Source organism: Theropithecus gelada, chromosome 1 (genome assembly GCF_003255815.1).
Source record: "Theropithecus gelada isolate Dixy chromosome 1, Tgel_1.0, whole genome shotgun sequence".
In the NCBI taxonomy this organism is placed as follows: domain Eukaryota; kingdom Metazoa; phylum Chordata; class Mammalia; order Primates; family Cercopithecidae; genus Theropithecus; species Theropithecus gelada.
The window spans coordinates 1,002,754-1,027,918 of NC_037668.1; the positions used below are offsets into that span (position 1 = coordinate 1,002,754).

The window sequence follows — 25,165 nt, forward strand, 5'->3', positions numbered from 1 at the left end:
TGGAGGATGTGGCAGCCAGAGGTGGCGAGGGGAGACACAGCTGAGGTCAGTCAGGTAAATGACATTCTTAAGGCTTGGGCACTGGCCATCATGAAAGATAAGAAACATTCTCCCTGGCGCCCTCTCCCAGAGAAGGAGAGGAAGAGCTCTGAAGGTATGAGGGCAAGGATGTGGCACCTGTCAGAGAACCACGTATAGCTGTCATTCAGGGGTAAAACTAGGAGTACTTCCTTCCCTCCTTCCTGTTTCCTGGGCACAGTTTGCCCTTCTTTTAGAACTTACCCCATTTTCCTTTGAGCTTTCCTTATTTGGGTATGAGTTCCTTCCTTTCAAGAGCTTGGGAAGGGGCAGCCATGTCATTCATCTTTTTAAATATGTGTTTGTGGGATTTTAATTTTTTTTCAGACAGCAAATTTTTGCATTGGAAGTTAGCAATGTGATGCCTATGGAGTGTAAAAATAGTCTATTTCTCTACATGCTGACTCTTAGTAGGGATATATGTAAAGCATTAGCCACCTCTGAATAGTAACAATAATAGTGGTGATTATCCAATAAGTCATTTATTTGTTCAGCAAACATTTATGGGTTGCTACCAACTTGCACTGGTAGAGTCCTTAATAACTTTCAAAGTCCTTGGTCACTGCGATTTCATATTTTCTAGCCCCAGCTCAGCCTCTTGCCATCCAGGTGTAGGGCTGGATTTGGAAGTGTCAGGTGAGTACACAAGACCTGGGCAGCAGAATGGAGAGGCCAGGGCTTCCAAGATGAAAGCAGTGGCCAGTGCCACGTGAATGTCCCATGCCTGGGACATTAGGTTATTGACATGGATGGGGTCATGCAGGAGATGTACTTACAGGGTGAAGAGTTTTTGCTTTCATGTAAAGAATGGGGCTGGACAAAGGCACCTCTTTTGCTATGATTTGAGTAATTCTGTCCTGGAGTGTTGTATCTATAATGAAATTCTGGAAAGAAAAGATTAAAAATGCAGTTCATTGCCTGGGAACAGTGGCTGTCCCCACTCGCCTTTCTGAGGCCCCAGGTGAGTATTACCTTTAGGTGGTTCCTTTCTGCAGGTTCTTCGGGAGGTAGGAATCTTAGTGCCACAGTCCTGACATTTGTTACTCTGCATTTCAGTGCCAGAATCAGAACAGAAGCTGTGTCCTGTATCAGAATCTGAAAAAGCCCAAGTTGCATGAATGAAGGGTAAGCGTCTTAATTATAGTCATAAAATACGGTGTGGAGAGCAGAGCTATAACCATGCAGGGTATGTATTTGGCACCAAAGTGCTTAACGTCCCAGCTGTGTCACCAAGGGGAGTTGCCAGCCTGGGGTAACATTTGGGATTCCCTTCTGACAACTGAGAAATGTTTTGATAATTAACATTTCTTGTATGAAAATCTCAAGAGGTAGCATACATATTTAGGCTTAGTAAAGGTCTGCTGAATGAATGGATCTGCGGCAATTTGGCCCACTGAACTATCAGACAACCTTGTATTTGTATTTGTTTTTCCATAGTTGACCTGATACATCCACATTCTTTCTCTCAGACCCTGCTGTGGCCAAGAGCTTGTATTTTGTCATCCAGGCAACTGGAAAGATGGGTTTCTTCTATGTGACATTCATAAGCCTATAAGGGAACCCGAATCATGACTTTGCTCTCTTAACCTCAGAGAAGCTAGTAGCAGACAGCACATGTATCTGGTGCAGGTCTAGAACCTGTCTGGCAGGCTGTGGACAGAGCAGCACTCCAGGTAAGGCCAGAGTATGAAAGCCTGGGGCCAGGCGGGTGAGCATGTCAGGCCTGGATGTCCAAGCAACATCTTGCTGCAGGACAGATGCTGCAGTGACAAAGCCTCTTCCAATGCTTCTCGCCTTACTGAACTCATGGTTAGACTCATTTTTAACATTATCTTTCAAAGTATGTTAAAGTGAAGTCATCCCTGGCTGACATCTTGACTTTTAACATATTATACAATATATAATAACTTCATTGTATAAGAACAAATCCATTTCATATTAGCAAATGGAATGAGTTTGAAGGCCCAGGGTTGAAGCCTGGCTCTGCTACTTATTAGCTATGATGGTTGAAAATATGTTCACAAATTCTTTAACATGCTGTTTTTATTTTTATTTTTTTTGAACCAAGGTTTCATTCTGTTGCTCCCAGGCTGAAGTGCAGTGGCTCAATCACAAGCCTCAACCTTCTGTGTTTTTTGGTTGTGTTTTTGTGTTTAAATATTGGGTCCCTATATTGTCCAGCCTGGTCTTGAACTCCTGGGCTCAAGCAATCCTGGTTCAGCCTCCCAAAGTGCTGGGGTTACAGACATAAGCCACCACACCCAACTGACACTCTCTTTAAAAGGTAGAGCCTAATTCCTCTCCCCTTGAGTGTGGGCTGGGTTTAGTGACCCACTTCTAACAAATAGAATCAAGTGGTAGTGATGGCATATAACTTCCAAAACCAGGCCATGAAAGACACTGAAGCTTCCATCTCAGCGTATCTCTCTTGGATCACTTGCTCTGGGGGAAGCTGCCTGCCGTGTCGTAACGACACTCAAGCAGCCTATCGGAGAGGCCCACATGTCCTGCCAATGCTCATGTGAGTGAACCATCTTGGAAGCAGATCTTCCAGCCCCAGGCAAGCCCCCAGATGACGGCATCCTTGGCTGACATCTTGACTAAACCTCACGAGAGACCCTGAGCCTGAACCACCCCACTAAAGTGCTCCCAAATTCCTGACACACAGAAACTCTAAGATGATAAAGGTTTGTTGTTTTGAGCCTTAAGTTCTGGGATACTTGGTAACACAGCAATAGATAACTAATACACTCACACTCACTCTTTGGTCCTGCCAAGTCACTTAACTTCTCTGAGCCTCTAGTTCCTTATCTGTAAGCATTCCTGCTTTACAGGGATATTGTGAGAGTTATGTGATATACACTGGCAACAGTTTTCAAACTTTTGATTCCAGAACCCTTTTACACTCTTAAAACTGAGGACCCCAAACAGCCTTTGTTTCTGTGGTTTTAATCTACCATAAAATGATAATATATACCATTTTATACACCTGAGGTGAAAATCCCCACTCATTGGAGAACAGCTATCATTCAACATTCAGTCCACTGCAGATGGATTGGTAGAGAAGTATTAATTTATAGATTACTAGTCATTTTTTGCTTGTGCAGAATCATTTAGATTTCCTAAAACTAAATGAGCAGTTCCAAGGTGCTTTTTTTTAGAATTTTAAACTGAGACGTTTAAAAGACAATTTTATTTATTATAGCATTTAAAAAGTAATAAATCCATTTCATATTAACAAAATAGCATGTTTTTAATGAAAATAACTATTTCCAAAAAATTTAGTGAGAAGAGTGGCATCATTTTATGTTTTGGCAAATATCTTGAATATCTGGCTTAATAAAAGGCAACTGGATTCCACAGCTGCATCTCCATCAGTTGCCTGCAATACTAGAGTTGCACAGCTATATAGCTGGTAAAGGAAGGACCCGGTGGCTCCCCGAAAGGGTTTCACGAAACCCTGGGGACCCCCAATTACAGCTGGAAAACCCTTTCTTCATTATACCATCTGGCATAATACATCTTCAATCAATGAACCCTATTATTATTTATTTTTATTTTATTTTTTTTTTTTGAGACGGAGTCTGGCTCTGTCGCCCAGGCTGGAGTGCAGTGGCGTGATCTCGGCTCACTGCAAGCTCCGCCTCCCGGGTTTACGCCATTCTCCTGCCTCAGCCTCCCGAGTAGCTGGGACTACAGGCGCCCGCCACCACGCCCGACTAGTTTTTTTGTATTTTTCAGTAGAGACGGGTTTCACCGTGTTAGCCAGGATGGTCTCAATCTCCTGACCTCGTGATCTGCCTGTCTCAGCCTCCCAAAGTGCTGGGATTACCGGCTTGAGCCACCGCGCCCGGCCCAGGGAACCCTATTATTATTTGTAAATGTGTTTTCTACAGAGAAGCCAGTGCAGAACGAAGTGTGACTGAACAGAAGGCAGAGCTGGAGGCACGGCTCTGGGCCACAGGCAGTGCGGATGTAAGAAAGCCTGGGCAGCTCTCCAGTGCAACTTCCTGATGCATAAGCTGGGGAGACAAGCTGGGTAGGTAGGTTAGGCTCAGAGGTGATTTTTAAGCTGAGAAGCTGCCTGAGCAGAGGCCTCCAGCCCCACCTCTTCTCCCAGGGCAGTTCTGCTAAATGTTTCTCTCCTTCAACTATCTTTGCAGAAAGGATCTTATGACTAAAAACCATTGAATTGCATGCACTGGGACACCTCCCAGCTCCAACTTTCTTTGCTTCTGTGAAATGTATATATCCAAGACAGCAGCAACTCTCACGTAGCCTGTAACCTTACCAGGTACAGTTATGGGTCATGTGGGAAGGATGAGGATGGACAGACTGAAAGACATCTTGTGATTGAGTCCATGGAGTCCTTCATTTTCAGCTAGAAACAGGTGTTCATGCTTCACTCTACTTAACCACATCTTATTGAAAGTGATTCTTTTTTTCTCTTTCTTTCTTTTTCTTTTTTTTTTTTTTGAAAGAGGGTTCTACTCTGTCGCACAGGCTAGAGTGCAGTGGCATGATCATGGTTCACTGCAGCCTCGACCAGGGCTCAAGCAATCTTTCCACCTTAGCCTCCCAAGTAGCTGGGACTACAGGCGCGAGCCACCACACCCGACTAATTTTTGTATTTTTTTGTACAGATGGAATTTCACCATGTTGGCCAGGCTGGTCTTGAACTCCTGAGCTCAAGTGATCCACCCACCTCAGCCTCCCAAAGTGCTGGAATTACAGGCATGAGCCCCCATGCCTAGCATAAAAATTCTTTACATTTTGCAAATAAATAAATACATCACGCAACATCCTAGCGTAGGGAAATGCTCTTGGAGTGGCAGATGGCAAGCTAGTGCCCACCGTGAGAAGACCCCATGGGGAGGGACGCTGAAGACTGAGCACCCAGCCCAAGCCCATCAACTTACTGGGTGTCGAATCTGAATGTGGTGCCTTTTCATGGACAGTTGAAAATCTTCCACAGTGGATCCTTCTGTGGCCCTTTTTCTCCACTTTTGGCTTCCTAAAAAAGGGCAGGAGATCCTGTAAACTTTCAGTGCATTTCCAATAGAGATAGGGAAAGTTTTGGTAAAGCTGAAACGTTAAATTTTATTATATCAGAGCCTGAAACAGTGTAGGAGGAGCTTGTCATCCTCCACACAGAGCTCTCGTCTGCCTGCCTGTTTGAGAGCTTTTCTACAAAAAATTGCACCCCAGCACAATTTGGCCTGATAAGAAAATGTACACAAGACATGAAAAATAAATGTTTTGTTCTGCAGAGGTTAATATCTAATCATCATATACACATTTACAAAACACATTTGAAGTGTGGAATTATAAAGTTTGGAATTTTCCTCATGCATCAAAATCCATTCCAGGCTGGGTGTGGTGCCTCGTGCCTGTAATCCCAGCACTTTGGGAGGCCAAGGAGGGCGGATGGCTTGAGACTAGGAGTTCAAGACCAGCCAGGGCAACATAGCAAAACCTCATCTCAAAAACAAACAAACAAACAAACAAACAATTCCTACCAGGGGAAGAAACTATGCTATACGTCAGTAATGGGTCACGTAGCTTTGGCCCTGGAAGTACACGCTGATTATATCCAACAACTCCAGCAAAGTGGGCTTTGTCAGGTGTCTGTGGGACTAAAGGCTGTGGGAGCATGTGGAGGTGATTTTAGTTGCACATGGCCACCAGGTGGCATCAGAAAGAAGCAACTGCAATGGACATACTTCAGGAGCCTTCCTGTGGCCCACCTGCAGCTTCCTCCCTCCTCCTCAGAAATCCCAACTCCTCCAAAAGAATTCGAATTAATAACAGTTCTGAACAAAGCTCTTGCTCAGCTCCTGGGATACAGTAATAGCCCCCACGGAAAGTTGTTCATTCTTAGTGTGGAAAGCACCATGCCCAAGACATCCTGGCCTGAATGAGGCAGATTGCCCAGGGCTGGGGTTTGAGCCCAAGGCATTGCTGGGCAAACACACGCTCGCCGTGCTGTGCCCTGGCCTGCTGTTGGCGGAGAAGGGACGGGACTGTGGGTTCGTGGGGCTGGGGCTGAGAAGCCAGGCCCTTTCCCTCCTCTTGGAAAAACATGCTGTCCTCCTGAGTCACATATTTTCTCACACCTCATTTTCTGTCTCCACCCTCCTCCTCTGGGGCATTTGAACATCTGCTCTCCAAAGTGGGAAACTTGGATCTCACTCAAGTGTGTGCAGCCCAACACAGGGCTTTTTCTGCTTTTAAACTCCTTTGTGCACTCAAATCTTCTGGCCAAACTTAATTCCACTGGAGAAGACAGCTTTTCAACAAGACAAAGCAGCTAAAGTGAACCCTTAAATCCAAAGTTTTGCATCAGAAATAACATAAAGGGATAAGCATATTTTACATTTTATACATATATAATTTATCCACTTACATATAAACAATTTACAAATATCATGAAAATAATATGTACATCAGCAAGCTTCCTAAAGGACAAGCCCCACCAGAGAGAGATTTAATCTTCTAACAGAAAGAGTACATAGCCCTCCCTTCAATCAATAATTCCTCAGGGATTATGTAGGTTACCAAGATTTTAATTCATAAGTCATGTGTATCTCCTCATCACTCCCCAGGAGTGGATTCACTGTGAGATTTGATTGTACACTTGGTTATCCTTCCAGCTTGGCTATCATAAAAAAGTATGACTTAGTCTGGAACATTGGTTCCTGTCTTGGTACTTAATGTACCTCTGTAGGGTATACACTAGGAATTTAGAAGAGAGAAATTTAGTACCTTGAATGCTTAATAAAAATGTTTTTTAAATGTCAAAATACTTTCATTGTACTTAGTAAAATCTTTAAAAATCCAAAATTAGACTTTAATTCAATAAATAAAAATAGTAGGCCTGGGATGACTCAGTGAGTAAGCTTCATGAGTGCCCCTTGGATTAAAGGGGAGCTCAAAGCTGATGACTGACATGGTGGTTTAATGACCCACACACGATGGCACATGACCATTTTTAGCACAAGCTTCATGCAGTTTCTTTTTTCAGGGGTGGACACTCATTAGAACACTTAAGACAGGTGCCCATTCCCAAAAAGGAATGCTTTCTAACAGGAAGCCTCAGTCTTTCAGACCCTGTCATCTGCTTCTATTAGAGTTCATTACGTACATATAATAGTGGTTGCTTAACACCTGCTGCCTCCCTGACTCTCGACCTTCCAAAGGTCAATGAGCCAAGCTTTGGCTGGAGTCCAGAGTGAGCTTAGAGGTAACATCTCTCGCTACCTGAAAGAAGCTTCAGATAAATGATACTGAATCGACACGGATTAATAGTTGCACCAATGGGTGTTTCAAAAACAAAGAATTTCTCCTCAGGATTTGACATGATTTACAGCTTGTTAGCTCTGGAAGATTTAGTGCTTAGGAATGGGAAGAAGTCAGCCCTGAGAAGAGAGATGAGGCTTGTTCCTGGGACTGGGGGGCTTAGATGAAACCCAACAGAGAAGACTTTTGCTTATCATAAGGAGAGAGTAGGGATGGTGGGACCTGTTTGTTATACGGGATAAGATTCCCCCACGTGGGCAATGTTCAAAAACCTACAGGACCACCCTCCGTGGGCTGTAACCATGATTCTTAACCAACGGGGCTTATCCGAATCACCTGGGGAGATTTAAAAGCACTATTCCTACCAGAGCCCCACCGCTGGCGATGCTGAGATAGTAGGTTGGGTGGAGGCATGTGCATGATTGTAAAATCTCTCATGGTGATTTTGATGTTCTCCCCAGTTGAGGACCACTGCTACCGGATCTGTAGGGTGAGAGGGAGGCTGGGCTCTGTGCCCAGGCCGGAGATCTGTGACTCTGTAACTCAGCCAGCGGCCTCAGTTAGTTGCCGCCCACCCTCGCTGGAGTTACTATGCCAGGACTGACTCCAACCCACCCTGGGAATGTAGCCGCAAGAAGCCCTCACCATTCAAGGAGCCTGCGACAGAAGGCACAGCTCGGACTGGGTGCCATCGTCTCTGCACAATCCTGCCTTCCTGGAGTGCACCTGGGGTCCTCCTGCGTCACAAAGCATACGGATGGAGATGTTAGAGAGGATGTGACTCACGCCGCGCACAGGCCAGCAAGCAGCTGAGGTCCGGCTGAACTTGCCACGTCAGGCCGAGAGAGAGACTCGCCAAACCTCTCCTCCAGATGGGGAAACGGAGGCGCAGGGGGACAGGAGGAAAAGAAGAAAGAGCCCATCCTTAGTTCTGATGTCTCACTCAGTTGGGGCTGCATCTCTAACGTCCTGGACTGAAGAATGGAAGTTTCCACCCTGGCTTGCTTCTTTCCTCCTCTAAACAGATTTTAAAATCTGGTATACAGATGTCAGAATACTTTCCCCTTTTTATGTTTCCCTTAGTTTCAAATTACTCCAAGCTTCACCAGAGAATGAACAGATTTAGGAACATAATTTTTAGGTCTATTAATCTGACCACTGGCTAGTAGAGTTCTAAAAGCCTTTCCAAAGAAATATATTCAGCTATGAATTAAAACAAGGTTTAGGGACTGTCTGGGGGCCTAAAGGCTTGCTTGTATGTCCCTTTCTAACACAAAACAATTACTCCACTGACCTGTGAGGGCTGATACCACCCACTGTGTTTTTGACTATGGTCTTACCCTTTATGTAAGTAAAAAATAAATGTACTTTTCCCATCATTATAAACAATGGCAGAAGTATCATTGTACACATAGCTTTTTCCACATCTTGGATTACTGCCTGAGGAAATGTCTGGGCCAAAGGTTGCGAACATGTTTGTGTGATGACCCATATTGCCAAATGGCTTTCCACAAAAGTTGTACAGATTTCACAGCCACCAACAACGTGGTAGGCTCAGTTTGACCACACCTTCCTCTGCATCAGGAATTACCACTTGAAAATGTTTCTGCTAATTGAATGAGGCGGGGGGGTGTCACTTTTTGTGTTAATTTGCATTTCCTCCTTGACGAAAGGAAGTAAGTCTGTTACTATATGTTGATTTATTGGTTGTATTTCCTACCTGTGACTTTTTTTTTTTTCCCCCTGAGACGGAGTCTCACTCTGTTGCCCAGGCAGGAGTGCAGTGGCCCAATCTCAGCCCACTGCAACCTCCACCTCCCGGGTTCAAGCGATTCTCCTGGCTCAGCCTCCTGAGTAGCTGGGATTATAGGTGCCCACCACTATCCCCAGCTACTTTTTTTTTTTATTTTTAGTAGAGACAGAGTTTCACCATGTTGGCCAGGCTGGTCTCAAGCTCCTGACCTCATGATTCGCCCTCCTCGGCCTCTCAAAGTACTGGGATTATAGGCGTGAGCCACTGCGCCTGGCCTTACTTGTGACTTTAGCTCATGTCCTTTGTCCATTAATTTTCTTGGAGGGTTTCAGTGTTTTCCTGTTACCATTTGTTAGTTGTTCATGATGTGCCAGGTGCTTCTTTTATAGTCTCTTTAATACTTCCAGCCATCCTGGCACATTGTCTCCATTTTAATGGTGAGTAATATGAGGCTCAGAGGATTTAAGCAACTTGGCAAGGTCGCATCATGAGTAAGTAGGAGAGCTGGGATTTGAACTTTTACCTATCTGACTGGTATGTTGTGTTTTTGTTTTTTTTTTTTTTTTTTTTTTGAGATGGAGTTTCTCTGTGTTGCCCAGGCTGGAGTGCAGTGGTGCAATCTTGGCTCACTGCAACCTCCGCCTCCCTCCCAGTTTCAAGCGATTCTCCCACCTCAGCCTCCCTTCCAAGTAGCTGGGACCAGAGGCACACACCACCACACCCAGCTAATCTTTGTATGTCTTAGTAGAGACAGGGTTTCACCATGTTGGTCAGGCTGGTCTCGAACTCCTGACCTCAAGTGATCCACCCGCCTTGGCCTACCAAAGTGCTGGGATTATAGGTGTGAGCCACTATGTCCGGCCAGTATGCTTGTGTTCTTAACCACAGTTCTGCTCCTTGGGGAATTTGTCACAGCATTTGATATAATGAAGTTCTCAGCAATGAACATTATTTGCTCTTAATATTTTCTCAGTTGTCCATCTACATTTTTTAAATTGACTATGGTTTCAGTTTTGTAAACAATTTAAAATATCAGTATTGTCAAGGAGGAGGTGCGAGTGGCCAAGAAACATATGAAAATAGGTTGAATTTCAAAAATAGCCAGTTTAAAATAATGAGATATCAGTTTTCACTTATGCATTTAGCAAAAGTTGGAAAAAGAAAAAAATGTCTGGGGTAGGCTCAAACTGGAGACACCAACATTCCCACGCACGCCCTCAGCCTATAAAACCCCCATGGCCTATAAAACCCCCACGGCCTTCCTAAAGGCCAGATTATCAGAATTTTCAGCATGTACCATTTGAACCATTAACTGCAATCCTAGGGTTTTATTCTAAAGAAATGATCAACTACAAAAGTTTGCATGTCAAATGATGTTACCTGAAGCAATGTTTATGATATCAAAGAACTGGGAAAAATGAAACGTCCACCAATGAGAGATTGTCTAAATGTGTCAGAGTACATTAATATAATGAAATATAGTGCAGTCATCAAAAATGAAGTGATAGGTTTATTCTAAGTGATGTGGAGAGCTGCTCAAAATATAACATTAAATGAAAAGCATAAAACTATATATATAGAGAGTAAAATCCTATTTTGGCCAAAATGTATATATAGGAGAAAAAAAGACTGGAAGGAAATACACTAAAATATTAGCAATGGGTCGGGCACAGTGGCTCACACCTGTAATCCCAGCAATTTGGGAGGCTGAGGTGGGTGTATTACTTGAGGTGGGGAGTTCTAGACCAGTGTGGGCAACATGGTGAAACCCCCTCTCTACTAAAAATACAAAAATTAGCTAGGCGTGGTGGCACATGCCTGTAATCCCAGCTACTCAGGAGGCTGAGGCAGGAGAATCACTTGAACCCAGGAGGTGGAGGTTGCAGTGAGCCGGGATCGCACCATTGCATTCCAGGCTGGGCAACAGAGCGAGACTGTCTCAAAAAAAAAAAAAAAAAAAATTAGCATTGATTTTCTTCTCAGTGGAAGTTTCTTCTTTACACTTTTCTTTATTTTCTCATTTCTTTTGTAATAAGCATGTATCAGTTTTATAATTTTTTAAAAAGGGTTTTTTCATCCATTTTTCCCGTGTGTTTGGTTTTGTTTTGTTTTTTTAATTTTTATATTTTATCACTGCTAAGCTTACAGGGTTACTCCTGCACTTGACATTTAAGGCAGATTTACATTAGCAGAATGCAGGGAGGTGCCCCTCTTCCTGAGTTGGAGACCTGGGCTTTAATATCGCCTATCATTTACCCTGAACAAATCTCACCTTTCTAAATTACTCTTCCTCAACAAAAAGACTCTGCAAACTGTAAAGCTCTGAGCCAACAGAATTATTATATCATTGTTTACTGCTTATTATAATATTGCTATCATTTAAGACCCCAGGGTTGTTAATCCCAGCATTTCCAATTCATTCAAAATGAAATAATCTCTAGACCCTCGGAACTTAAAGTGTGGTCCCCAGACCAGAACCAGCAGCTTTGGCATCACCTGGGGCTTGTTAGCAATGCAGAATTGCAGGCTCGCCCCAAACTTACTGAATCAGAGCCTGCATTTTAACAAGATCTGCAGCTGATTCGTAGGCTTAGCGAAGTTGGAGAAGCTCCGGTCTAGGTACGCCTGCCAAGTTTCTCAGGAGTGCCGAAAGTCAGAAACTGTCAGCAGTACCAGCCATCACCAGCACTGACACCAAGGATGCCATTAGGAAGAGGCAGATGATCTTGATTATGCCAATTTCACAGTCACATTCGGCAACACTGGTTTTAGTTAAAGAACCAACAATGAGAAGAACCCAGCCAGGCCGTGGCTGCAGGACATTACCCCAGAGTTAGAAGACAGCCTCATGGCCACTTGCTCTGGCTGGTTCTGGACAGTTGCATCTCCATAATGACCATTTAGGTAACTAATTTAAAAAGAAAAAAAAAGCAGTTTGAATTTTAGAATCAGTTCTTGAGCTACCCGGGAGCTCCACTATTTGGAATCATTTGGCTTTATTCTGGCAGAGTCATTGGGAATTTAATTTAGCACCCCTGGGGTGGTGGGAGCGAGCAACCTAAGGCAAAGAGTGCTGTGGGCCTCGTGTGGCCATCTGACCTTCACCTCTCCCCCTGTCCCCCAGCCCCAGCCGTCCCGTCCCTCAGATCTCTGCCCAGAGGGTTGCAGAGGCTGGCCAGGCCCTGCTGGTGGGGCAGGTGAGGAGCCAGGCTCCCAGGCTTTGTAACTCGTGGTCCGAGACTGCTTTTCCTGTGGGAGCCCCGTGGGCCCCTCTGGAGGCTGTATGAGGAAAGGGCCTCTTGCTGTGTCCTGTGTCTGCTGGGGCTGCAGGGCGAGAACTCACATCTGCGGGGTCAGCTCACAGAGCTCCTCCTTGGGGGCCTCCTGCGGCCCTCCTTGGGGTGTCCCTGTCGCCTCACTCCCACCTGAGCCTCGAGGCCCAGGAGGGTGGCCAGGGTGCTCCTCGGGAACCTGGAGAGCCACACAAAAGGACTTGAATTAGAGCCACAGTCCCACGGGAGGTAACTCAAAATCAGTTCAGCATCCCTACAGTGCCCGTAAGACACCATAACATCCTGCCTGGCGTCCCCACCCATCTCCCCCACCTCCTTACCTAGCTGCCTTCTCATCCTCCAAGACTCAGTCCAAATCTCACCTTCTCTGAAAAACCTTCTCCCTTAGTAATTCAAACCTTCTGCATTTAGTTACTTTTGGTCATATCCCATTACTTAATAGTCATGATAGCACGACTATTACATGACTATTACAGGAGTAATGTGCTTACTGTGAGCCAGGCCCTATTTTCAGCACATTACTTACATTACCTCATTTAAACATTGTAACAGCCCCGTGAAGCAAGTATTATTATCCCCATTTTACAGAAGAGAGAACTGAGGCACAGCGAGGTTGCATAACTTTCCTAAGATCACAAAGCTAATAAGTGACAGAGCCAGTATGTGAACCCAGGCAGTCTGGCTTCAGAGTCATGCAGAATGTATTATTATTTTCTGCACCATGCTTTTAACATTTAATAATTATATGTTAATTTAATTTTTTTTTTTGAAATGGAGTCTTGCCCTGTCGCCCAGACCAGAGTGCAATGGCGCAATCTTGGCTCACTGCAATCTCCACCTCCCAGGTTCAAGCGATTCTCTTGCCTGAGCCTCCCAAGTAGCTGGGATTATAGGTGTGCACCACCACACCTGGCTAATTTTTTGTATCTTTAGTGGAGACGGTGTTTCACCATGTTGGCCAGGCTGGTCTCAAACTCCTGACCTCATGATCCGCCTGCCTCAGCCTCCCAAAGTGCTGGGATCACAGAAGTGAGCCACCGCACTCAGCTTAATTTGTTAAGTATATGTCTCTCTCACAGAAATGTAAGCATCTTGAGGGCAGGTGATTTGTCTGTTGTTCATGTTGTATCCCCAGTACCTAGAAAAGGGCTAGCATATAGCAATACATACTGCTGAGTGAATGAAGGATGCCAGCAGTAGACTCTTTCCAGGGCCACTTACCACAAAGTTATTTAGAGAGTTCTCATCATTTCACAACAGTATCTGTAAACTTGGGACCAAGTAAAGAAGAGCAGATCCAGACCCAGAGAGCCGCCAGGTAGAGGGCAGGGCCAACCCTGAGGTGGCCTCACAAAGACTCGCGACTCCTGCAGGTCCAAGACTAGCAGGGCAGCCGCTGTGAGCCTGGAGACTGCTTGGGTGCCTTGAGATGGGCTGTTACATCCGCAGTGGCTCGGGGCTTCCTCTATGAAGCATCGACTCTCCTGGGCTTTCAGCTGGACATTCAGGATTCAAAGATGAGGGCAGAGTCACAGAGACAAACAAGACCCAGTGCTGCGGGGACACAGAGGCTGGGGCCAAGAATTCCTCCAGGTGCAGGGGATCGGGGGGGCTTGGGGGTGAGGAGGGTGGCTGACTAGGAGTGCATAAATGACCTGACAGTAGAGCTGGGACTTGAATGAGTGAGATTTTGCCAGGCAGGTAAGTGCTTTGAGGAGGCAAACACTTCTTCGGAAGGGCTAACGTTGACATAATCTTTGTCACTTTGTCCTTTGTTCTGACAAAATCCTCATTCAAGTTGGAATATCAGCCCCAGGCTGTGGCTTCAAATACTGTATGAAACTAAAGAGTCAATTTAAGGTATTTATTTAAATGATTCCATTTCTGAGAATTTTAATTTTAGTCTGAATGTTCTGATAGTTGAGGCTACAAAGGCAAAAAGTGTAGAAAGACAGTGGTGGTTGATTTGAATTCTGAATCTTGCATATGTAGAAATCCAAAAGAATTTAACTTGAGAAAAGGAAAATGCAGAAGTGGATTCATGGGAAATAATTATTTCACTGAGTGTGCTATTCTTTATTTTCAGGTGGCTCATGCCTGTAATCCCAACACTTTGGGAGGCCAAGCAGGTGGATCACTTGAGGTCAGGAGTTTGAGACCAGCCTGGCCAACATGGTGAAACCCCTTCTCTACCAAAAATATAAAAAAATTAGCCAGGCGGTGGTGGCATGGGCCTGTAATCCCAGCTACTTGGAAGGCTGAGGCAGAAGAATCACTTGAGTCTGGGAGGCAGAGGTTGCAGTGAGCTGAGATCGTGCCACCACACTCCTGCCTGGGTGAGTACAAAACTATGAAGAAAAAAAATTATTTCTTCCAGACATGATCTATAAAAACTTTCTTATTCATCTGGAAGAAATAGCTCTTCAGTGGTTTAATGGGTTTAAACAGCATTGTTACATCCTAAACTATAAAGATATTTCAAAAATTAACACTTGAAATGCTTCTAATCTTTAAAAGCTGGTTCCATTTAAAATAATATAATTCATGGGACTTTAGAAAGTTAAGTTTTCATGAGATATTAAAATGAAATTCAGTGAATCCATGAATTAGGAGTCTATAAATGCATAAATACCATTTTTCCTGGCACAAAATTAGGCTGTACATTGCTGTATTACCTCATTTGAGAGTGAAGAGGAGGTGGAGGCCAAGTCATCCAGGGTAACTGGAGAACTCACAGGAAGAGAAGGAGCTGAAGTATATTTGCTTTCATCCATTTTCTCTTTAACATCTTCAAGTAGTATCTCCAACTTGAAGATTTCACCTTCCACTTTTCTAAGTAAACATAAACACACAGGCATCTTCTGGGCTATGTAGTTGGCATTCTAATTAATAACGACGGTTCTTGAATACAGCACTGATTTATATTATTAATGTGGCCTGTCTTCTGGCACAAAGGATAATGGGAGCCCACATGACTGTTCATAGTTTCTCTGACAGCCTGGGCTCTGATCTTCACCTGCTCTCCATTGGCTGCGTATCCGTGTACAAATCACTTAGCATTTCTGGGCCTCCAATGTCTCACTTATAACCTGGGATAACAATACTGTACCTTGCTTATCCAGATTTGATGATTTTGAGGTCCCTTACAAGGGATTCTAAGAACTGTGATTCTATGGAAATTTATGTGAATTTAAAAAGAGGAAGAATATTAGATATCTGAATAATTAACAAGTTCTAACCCATATAAATATATGTATGTGTATATAAATATATATTTTACCCAACAAAGAGAATCCATTTTCTTCAAATCTGTTACATTTATAAAAATTTACCTTGCAACAGTCCACAAAGAAAAATTTCAAGAAAATCCAAAATATTAAAAATTATACTACCTACATTCTCTTATCACTAGACATTAACAACAAAAACATAGCCCCCCAAGAAAACCCTATTTAATTAGAAATTTTAATACCTAAATACCTTTGGATTAAATAGGAAATAAAAATGAATATTAGGCATAACTTACAAGTCAATGACAAATAAGAGAATAACATCAGAAATCAAATGTAATGCAGTTAAAGCAGTACTCTGAGGAAAACTTCTAGTCTTAAATGCATTATTGGAAAAAAGTCAACAATCAATAAACTATTTAAAACAGGAAGATAGAAAAGGGAATATAAAATAAACCACAGAAAAGGATTCATAAAATTACTAGAAATAAATGACACTTAAAATAATTTGATCAATAAAATAAAACATGTTTTTTTCCAAAATATCTATAAAACAAACCACTGGAAGTCTGAAAAACAAATAACATTAAGAATGAGAAAGGAAAAATAGGAAACATTTTAAATCAAAAGGCACTGGAAAATTCATATCAATACCATTTAAAATTTAGGTGAATTGGGCAAGTTTCTAGGATAATATAAATTATTAAAATTCATTTTAAAAAGGTAGAAAATACGAAAAGACTAATAACCAGAGAAAAATGGAAATTGTCAAAAATCTACTCCACAAAAGGCATGAAGAGTGGGATAACGGGTGAGTTCTACCAAGCCTTTTAAAAAACATTTCAATGTCTCTAGTATGTTAATTTTTATATATTACATAGTTTAAAAGGTAATTTATTACAGTTTGAAAGTATATATTTCAACATATATTTTTACAGGAGAAATTTAAATCAGGTATATGCAGCCCCTGAAGCATTTGTATAGAACCTCAGAGTTCACTAAACATAAATTCTATCAAAACTTTTAAGCAACAGATGAGTCCTATGTTATTAGACTCTTCCAGAACATGAAAATAAAAGGGAAAATTGCCCAACTCATTCTGTGGTTCAACATTAGAATATTTATTAATATATTCCACTACATTGATAGATTAAAGGATAAAAACTAGATTTCTAAATCCTATTCGATTAAACATTTTATTAAATTAAATAACAGCAAAAGCCCTAGTTCTAGAAAGCTAGGAATAGAAGAAAACTTCCTTGATGAAGCTTATTTACTTGAATCATACCTGGGAGAATTCTCATTATTATTAGTAACATGACGAGAATGCTGTCTTTTATGGCTCACGCCAGTAATCCTAACACTTTGGGAGGCCAAGGCGTGGGAGGATCACTTGAGCCTGGGAGATCAAGACTAGCCTGGACAACATAGGGAGACCCTGTCTCTACAAAAAAATTTTTTTATTAGCTGGGCATGGTGGCATGCACCTGTAGTCCCTGCCACTCAGGAGGCTGAGGTGAGAGGATCCCGGAGTCCAGGAGTCTGAGGTTGCAATGAGCTATGATTGTGCCACTGCATTCCAGCCTGGACAAGAGTGAGACTTGGTCTGAAAAAAAAAAAATGCTGTCTGTCACTAGCATTAATTATTCACTATTGTTCTGGAAAACCTAGCAAATGAAATAAAGAAAGAAAAAGAAATGAGACATATAAGAGTTGGAGAGAAAAGAAAGTACAATACAAATATTCTAGAGTAAAAAGCTTCTTAATATTTTCAGATGCTATGGATTGTCATACTTAAAAATGAGCACAATCAATTAAAAATCAACAAAACACTAAGAAGAGAATTGCATAAGGTAGCCCAGTACAAGTTAAATATACAATATAGAAATATTTCCTATAATATCAATTAGAGAAAACATCTGTCAACAATACTCAGAAAAACTGTAAAATGGCTAGTAATAAACTTAACAAAAAAATGTGTAAAACCTGCATGAAGAAAACATGGGAATACTCACTGCAAAGATTTCAGTTCTTCCCAATCTAACCTGTAAATTCAATACCATCCTAAGCAAAATCCTCATGAAATTTCATTAAGAAACTTGGTGAACTGATTATAAAGTTTATTAGTAAGAGGAGTGTATAAGAATAGCTAACAGAAAATTTTTGAAAAAAGAAAGCATAAATATACACTAACCTATAATAATTTAAAACTGTGTGGATAATGTTGAAATAGAAACATAGATCCATGGGATGGAATAGAAACAGCTCTGTATACACGTGGAGGTTTTGTATCTGATATAAGGGGCTTTCTCAAACAGTGGGGAAAGGCTGCCCTAACCAATAAGTGGTGGGACAAAGATCTAAGCATGAAAAAAAAAGTAATAATTGAATAAAATATAGGAAAATATGTTGTGACTTTGCAGGCAGAAGAGAATGAAACAGGGGATAAGGAGAGACTGAAAGTTTAAAAGAAATGAGCCTGGGGAACGGTGGCTCATGCCTGTAATCCCAGCACTTTGGGAGGCCGAGGTGGGCGGATCACTTGAGGTTAGGAGTTCAAGACCAGCCCGGCCAACCCGGTGAAACCTCGTCTCTACTAAAAATACAAAAAAATTAGTCAGGCATGGTGGTGTGCACCTTTAATCCCAGCCACTCTGGAGGCTAAGGCAGGAGAATCACTTGAACCTGGGAGGTAGAGGTTGCAGTGAGCCAAGATCATGCCACTGCACTCCAGCCAGGGCAACAGAGCAAGACTCCATCTCTAAATAATAATAATAATAAAAGAAATGAAATGATGGAGCAACGCCTCAAGGTAGTAGAAAGGGATGGGTTCAAGGATCGTGGCTAGAGAGGCTGGAGAGCAAATTAAGGAAGGGAGAAGAGGTGAAAACATGGGGATTTGGAGATGGAAGAGACATTTTTGAGGGAAGTTGTGATCTTTTCTATAAAGCGGAAGATAAGATTTCATGCTGAGACTCTCAGGGAGAAGTGGCTGATGAAGGTGGAACCTCATTTCTTGAATTCTTGGCTTCTGGTGTTAGTATGTGGAAGAATCAAATTACTATTGGACTACATTCTGATAAGCAAGATGCATGAAATCCAAGCAAATATTTTTGCATATTACCTTGTAAAGGTAATAATGAGAAGGCTTTAATGAGAGCACAGCAGGTGATGTAAACGAAGGACTAGTCAATGAATTTGCAGAATTCTTGCCCCTCCAGAAAGCCCTCTGCATTAGCCTTTGGATTCAACACTTAGAAGGTTCTTGACATATCAGGAACCCAAGGGTTGTATAGGGTTCTGTTCCTTGTCACATTATGCCCATTTGAGAACAAGAGGACCATTCTGGAGCTGATGAGTCTTTGCCTGTCCTGAGGTGACTTTAGCTGAGATTTGGGAAAGGCTGGGTCCCTCCCTTGCCTGTGCTGAAAGCTTCTGCCATATATGGAATGTAATTGCAGTTGAAGTTCTTTTTATTTATACTCGTGCCAGGCACAGTGTGGTTGTAACTAGGATATAAATAAGACATTGAATAACTTTGGTCTTAATGTGCACAGAAGTCTGTCTTTAAAATGACTGCCCAAACAGGAGATTCTTTGGAAAATAAATATCCTTACTCTATTAATTTTAAATAGCTGAAGCATGCGGAGTTCTTTCTTCCCCTACCCCCCAAAAAAGCCTTTGGGAAAAAATCAATATTAAAACCTCATCCTTACTGTCTAATTACTCAGTATTGAAATAAAGGTAGACAGAGATTCCATTCATTTTGGAAAAGTAAAGCCATACCTTGGGGAAAAAAATACCACAGAACGCTAGGGCTGAAATGTAAACCATTAAAAAATTTGGCAACAATGATTCCATATTAAAATGCTATGAATAGAAAGGGCTGAACTTACAAATATTAAGCCTACTAAATAGTTTATTTTAATTTATACCAGGAAATTATAGGGAAAGAATCCACTCCTTGAGTCCTGGAATACAGCTTAAAATTATTTGGAATGAAGAGAGGAGAATACAGTGTCATAAAAACCACCAGTTAGAAACTTCAGTTTCGAGTGTGTGTTCAAGGTTCTAATGTGAATTAACTCAGAAATCATTTAACTTTAAGCTTTAACACTTTTCCTTTATCAGGATTTGTAGGTCCCTCACCCTGACACCCATTAACTTTACAATGACCCCCTCCTGCCCAGTGTGCCTTGGAATTATCAATGAATGGGAAAGAGAAGGGGAAAGAGGGGGACAGAAGAGAGAACCAGGCAAGGACAATAAAGGCAGGTGTGGGGAGAGATAGATAAGAAAGGGAAAAGCTGAGAGGGAGAGGAGAGGAGGAACTTGAGAAGAGGGCCCTCTGTGGTTATCATGTGAGCCTTTCTAGGGTTTTCTTAGGCTCCTCTGGGTCTCCAAACCAATTATAATGATATCCAACAAATTGCAAAATTTTGGTACAATGCCTCTGCCCCAGGAAGCATTTGTTCATTTTGGGTGTTCCATCTGAGTCAATGTCCAGCACAGTACCTTACACTCAACAGGTCCTCCATGCTGTCTGTGGCATGGGGTGACACTTTGTTCATTGGTGACACAGTTTTTGCTGACCCTAGACCAGTGACTCTCCAAGCACTAAACCAGCAGCCACATCAGAATCCCACCTGAAGGAGATCACCTTTGACCCCTCCACCTTACACAGTTGGTTTAAACCTGACCTTTCTGGATCAAAGTCACCGACAATTGTTGATTCGTGCTTGTGGACTTGCTGCTGCAAAGTCAGATGCTTGTCCTTGGTGGCCAGAAAGTTCTGCTCCAGCAGTTCAAGGTGTCCCTGCAGTTTCTCCAGGACCTGCAGCGGTGAAGTCACTGGAATCATTCACATGCAAGTCTGTGTGTGTAACTGTTTTCCCAAAAACACAAAGCAGCCGTACCCTACAGTAGTGTCAAAATGAAGCTGCCATCCTTCTCCCAGCAGCATGAATTTTTTTGTCTCGGAATCTGACATCTAAACTACAGACAAACCCCAGGGTCATCTCAGCATTCACAAACCCTCACAGCATATAGCTCAAAAATACAATTACTTCTGATTTCTCTCTCAGAACCCACTCAGAAGCCTCTGGCCTTCCTTAGTGGGACATTCATAATCCTGTATATTTGCAGAATGGTTTTTACTTACAAAGCATTTTTCCATTCCTCATCTTATTTAATCAACACATCAATGTTGTAAATGTGGTAAAGTATATTTTATTTTCCCAGTTTTACAAAGGAGGAAATTGGAGCTCTAGCAGTATGTCTGAGGGCACACAGATCTTAAAAAGGAACTGGAGTTACATGGCCTGGATTTCAGTCTATGGGGAGTTGGAGGATGAGATGGGGAAGGAACAGCAGGAAGATTTAGCCAGAGCTGTGAATGGGTCTCCAGACATCACCACGTGCAGCCTCAGGCAGACAAATGTTTAAACTCTGCGGGTTAGGGGCATGTTGAAGATGTATGGAGGCTTCAGTCCCACATCCCCAGTCACTAAACATTCCCTGAGCACTGCCTATGTCTGGCCCTGGGCTAGAAGTGTGAGATTGGAAAATTGCATCAGGCACAGTTCCTGGTCTCAGAGATGTTGTTCCATTGAGAAAAGAGACTGTGGCTTAGAGTACTTAGCCAAAGGCCGGGCACAGTGGTTCATGCCTATAATCCCAGCACTTTGGGAGGCTGAGGTGGGCAGATCACTTTAGGTCAGTAGTTCAGACCAGCCTGACCAACATGGTGAAACCCCATCCTATTAAAAATACAAAAATGATCCGGGCATGGTGGTGCATGCCTGTAATCCCAGCTATCCGGGAGGTTGAGGCACGAAAATCACTTGAGCCCGGGAGGCAGAGGTTGCAGTGAGCCGAGATTGTGCCACTGCACTCCAGCCTGGGCAACAGAGCAAGACTCCCTCTCTCTCTCTCTCTATTTTTTATATATATAATATATATAGATAATATGTATTATATATGTTATATAGATAATATATAATATAATATATATTATATAATATATTTTATATAATATAATTATATATAATTTAATTATATAATATAATATATAATAAATAGATAGTATATTATATAGATAATATATTATCTATATAATATAATAATATATACTAAATATATAGTATATTATCTATAATATACATATTTTATATATATTTTACATACATACCAAAACCAGAGCTCTGGAGCACATACCTATATATGTATATATAGATAGAGAGAGAGACCTTTGCCAAGGCCCAGTGGAAGGAGTGCAACTTAAATCAGGCATAAAGGATGCTCTGGAGGGCCTGGACCAGGCAGTACCCACGAAATGGAGAGGAAGGGGTGAACTGGGGAGAGGTTGCCCAGGACAGAAACATAGCTCAGTGAGGCTATAGGATCACACACAACTGGGTTCAAGTTCAGACTCTCACTTACTCATTGTATGAAGTAAACTTGAACTCTCTAAGCTTCAGTTTCTACATCTGTAAAATTAAGGTAATACTCCTTGCCTCATATTATAAAAACTAAATGAGATCATGTGCATTGTGCCAGGACTATAGTACATACTTGACAGATTATTAATTCTTCTTCTTATTTTTTTTTACTTAAGACAGAGTCTCTCGCTCTGTCACCCAGGCTGGAGTACAGTGGAGCGATCTTGGCTCACTGTAACCTCTGCCTCCCAGGTTCAGGCAATTCTCCTGCCTCAGCCTCCCAAGTAACTGAGATTACAGACACGCACCACCATTCCCGGCTAATTTTTGTATTTTTAGTAGAGATGGGGTTTCACCATGTTGGCCAGGCTAGTCCCAAACTTCTGACCTCAGGTGATCCACCTGCCTTGGCCTCCCAAAGTGCTGGGATTACAGGCTGGAGCCACCACTCCCAGCCAATTCTTATTAATATTAAAAATGAATAAACAAGAGTTTGGAAACATATTGGCTAAAGGGTGTATAAAAAACAGCAGGTGTGGCAGATGTTTTACATTTCTCCCCAGGTTCATCCTCTGTCTTTCTCTGTGCTGACCTTTCATGGACTGCACCACAGGCTCCCCTGGGCCCTGGCTTTGGTTGGTTTTAGTCAATGGAAGGCAACAGCAGGAGAGAGGTGTTGGAGGATGAGATGGGAGAATTTTCTTCCTCCCTGTGCCGTCATGGAGTTGACTCTGTCCCTCCACCAAAAGCCACAGGGCTTGTCAGCTAGTCCCACAGTGACAGCTGCTCTCTTTAGGCTCCAGGACCTGCTTTTCCTCTGCCCCTTCAGGTCAAAGGGCAGCTCCCCACGGGTCCTTCCAGGAGATGCTTTTCCATCCCTTATTCGTTTCCCTTAGCCTTGCCCACACTGTTGTAAAATAATGCCTTTGTTAAACTCTCCTCGGTTGCACCATTTAAATAACCATCTGGTCCCTGCCAGAACACTGACACTGTAAATCTCACAGACAACGCTTGAGTTTCTAAGCTTGGGAAGTGAGAAGAATGTGGTAGACCTGACTAAACTGAGGAATTTGGAAAGGCTAACAGGCTCGAAGATACCGATGTTGGACAAGGTAGAGTTTGCAGTGAGGGTGGGATATCCGAAGTGAGGATAGACACAAACATTTGGAACTATAGATGAGAAGTCAGGACGAGGAATTTAGGAACTGGAAGCCTGAAAATGGCAGCTGAGGCCCTGAGGGGGAATTAGGTGTTCAAGAGAAAGAGGGTACTGAGAAAAGAGATAAAAGCTAATCATGAATTATAATTCAGGATCTTGGAATTTAAATTGCGTTATGTTGCAGAAGTTAGGGCACAATTTTCTCGGCAGAAATGTGCCTCACTGAATTCTCATAACAACTCTGAAAGGGAAGACATGCTGTAACATGTCTACAGTTGTGTAACCAATAAGTAGGGGCGCGACACCCGCTCCAAAATCCAAATGCTTTCTGCTGCGTGGTGCTGCTCAGGCTGAGGCGGCTGCTTGTCGCCCTGTCTGGCTTCTTTCAAGACTGAACCACCTGGGCCCGGAAGTCCCAGACCACAGGCTGATACTGTCAGGAGCCACCTTTACTCTCCTCTGGGTCAGCAGGGATCCCCGCATACCCGATAACGTCAGGAAGAAACCTCCCCCATCCAGGCTTCCGAAGGCTCCTGACCGAACCAGTTCTCTCTGCTTTGCTCGGCCCTTTAAAATTCTGCGTTCTTCCGATTCCTGAAATCCTAGCTTTCTGGAGATCTTGTTTATCTGTTGTTTCTTTCATAATCCCTGCAATCTGGCTTCCAGATCCACCACTTCATTCAAAACCAGGCTTGCCAAGGACCCTTATAACCTCTTGATTGCCAAATCCAATGCACTTCTTATTTGAGCCCACTCCCCTCTCCTGCAAACCCTCTTTTCTCCTGGCTTCTTCGCCTCTGCTCCTCCCCAGCTGCCGTTTCCCTGGAGTCTCTCCTGGGCCCTCTTCACTTCTCACTCTGTGTATTTTGCCTGGCCCGTCTCATCCACTCCAGGGTCAACCCACAACTATCCCCAAATCTACATTGTTCATCCAAACAGTGGTCTAACTGCCTACTGGACCTCTCTACTTAGATGTCCCAAAGGTAGCTCAAACTCAAAATGCCCCAAACTAAACTTGATGTCTTGCCTCCTGCTTGCCTTCCATACCCGTTTGAAATGGGATCCTCTACTTTTATTCCTGACCTTGGTTACCCAAGCCAGAAATTTGGAGCTCATCCAAGCCTCTTCCCTTGCTCTATTCAGCCCTTTCCATCTGCCACCATTTCCCTAAACTCCCAGATTTGTCCCCATCTCCATCCTCATTGCCAGCTTTGGTTCAGGCCCTCCTGACTTGTTACCTGGATTCTGGCTTCCTAACCAATCTCTGTGCCTTCAGCCTTGCCCCCATGGTGCTTCCCATTTGTCAGCTTGAAAACCTTCAATGCGGCTGGGCGCAGTGGCTCACGCCTGTAATCCTAGCACTTTGGGAGACCGAGGCAGTGGGAGACTGAGGCAGGTGGATCACCCTGAAGCCAGCAGTTCAAGACCAGCCCAACCAACATGGTGAAACCCCATCTCTACTAAAAATACAAAAATTAGCCAGGCGTGGTGGCGCACACCTGTAACCCCAGCTACTTGGGAGCCTGAGGCAGGAGAATCACTTGAACTTGGGGAGTGGAGGTTGCAGTGAACTGAGATTATGCCACTGCACTCTAGCATGGGTGACAGAATGAGACCCTGTCTCAAAAACAAACAAACAAAACAAAAGCTTCAACGTTGCCCAATTACTCAGCCTCAGGCATGGCTTAAAGGCCTTCATGATGTACCCCTGTCCACCTGTTCCATCTCCTCCCCCACGCCTGTGTCATCACATGCTCCCCAGTGCCGTATGGTAAATCACAGTGCCCACAGTTCCTCACGCTGGCAGTGCTTCCTCACCCCTGTGCCGCTGCACCTGCTGTTTCCTTTTTCTAGAATACTTCTTGATCTCCTTCTGCCAAGCTCATCCCTATTCCTCCTGCAACACCCAGCTC

At 43.1% G+C, this 25,165-nt stretch overlaps 1 protein-coding gene across 2 annotated transcripts in view; it reads right to left on the reverse strand.

The window, feature by feature from the left end:
- The window catches only part of AKNAD1 (AKNA domain containing 1), a 40,683-nt gene that overhangs the window by 6,255 nt on the left and 9,263 nt on the right, over positions 1–25,165 (reverse strand). For both annotated transcript variants that reach the window (XM_025384689.1, XM_025384700.1), the window contains exons 6-13: positions 20,354–20,487; positions 15,099–15,255; positions 12,474–12,601; positions 11,957–12,038; positions 8,023–8,114; positions 4,998–5,092; positions 1,051–1,173; positions 855–962 (exon numbers count right to left, since the gene is read on the reverse strand). In XM_025384689.1, the coding sequence (XP_025240474.1) occupies positions 855–962; positions 1,051–1,173; positions 4,998–5,092; positions 8,023–8,114; positions 11,957–12,038; positions 12,474–12,601; positions 15,099–15,255; positions 20,354–20,487 (919 nt within the window). The remainder of the gene's footprint in view (positions 1–854; positions 963–1,050; positions 1,174–4,997; positions 5,093–8,022; positions 8,115–11,956; positions 12,039–12,473; positions 12,602–15,098; positions 15,256–20,353; positions 20,488–25,165) is intronic.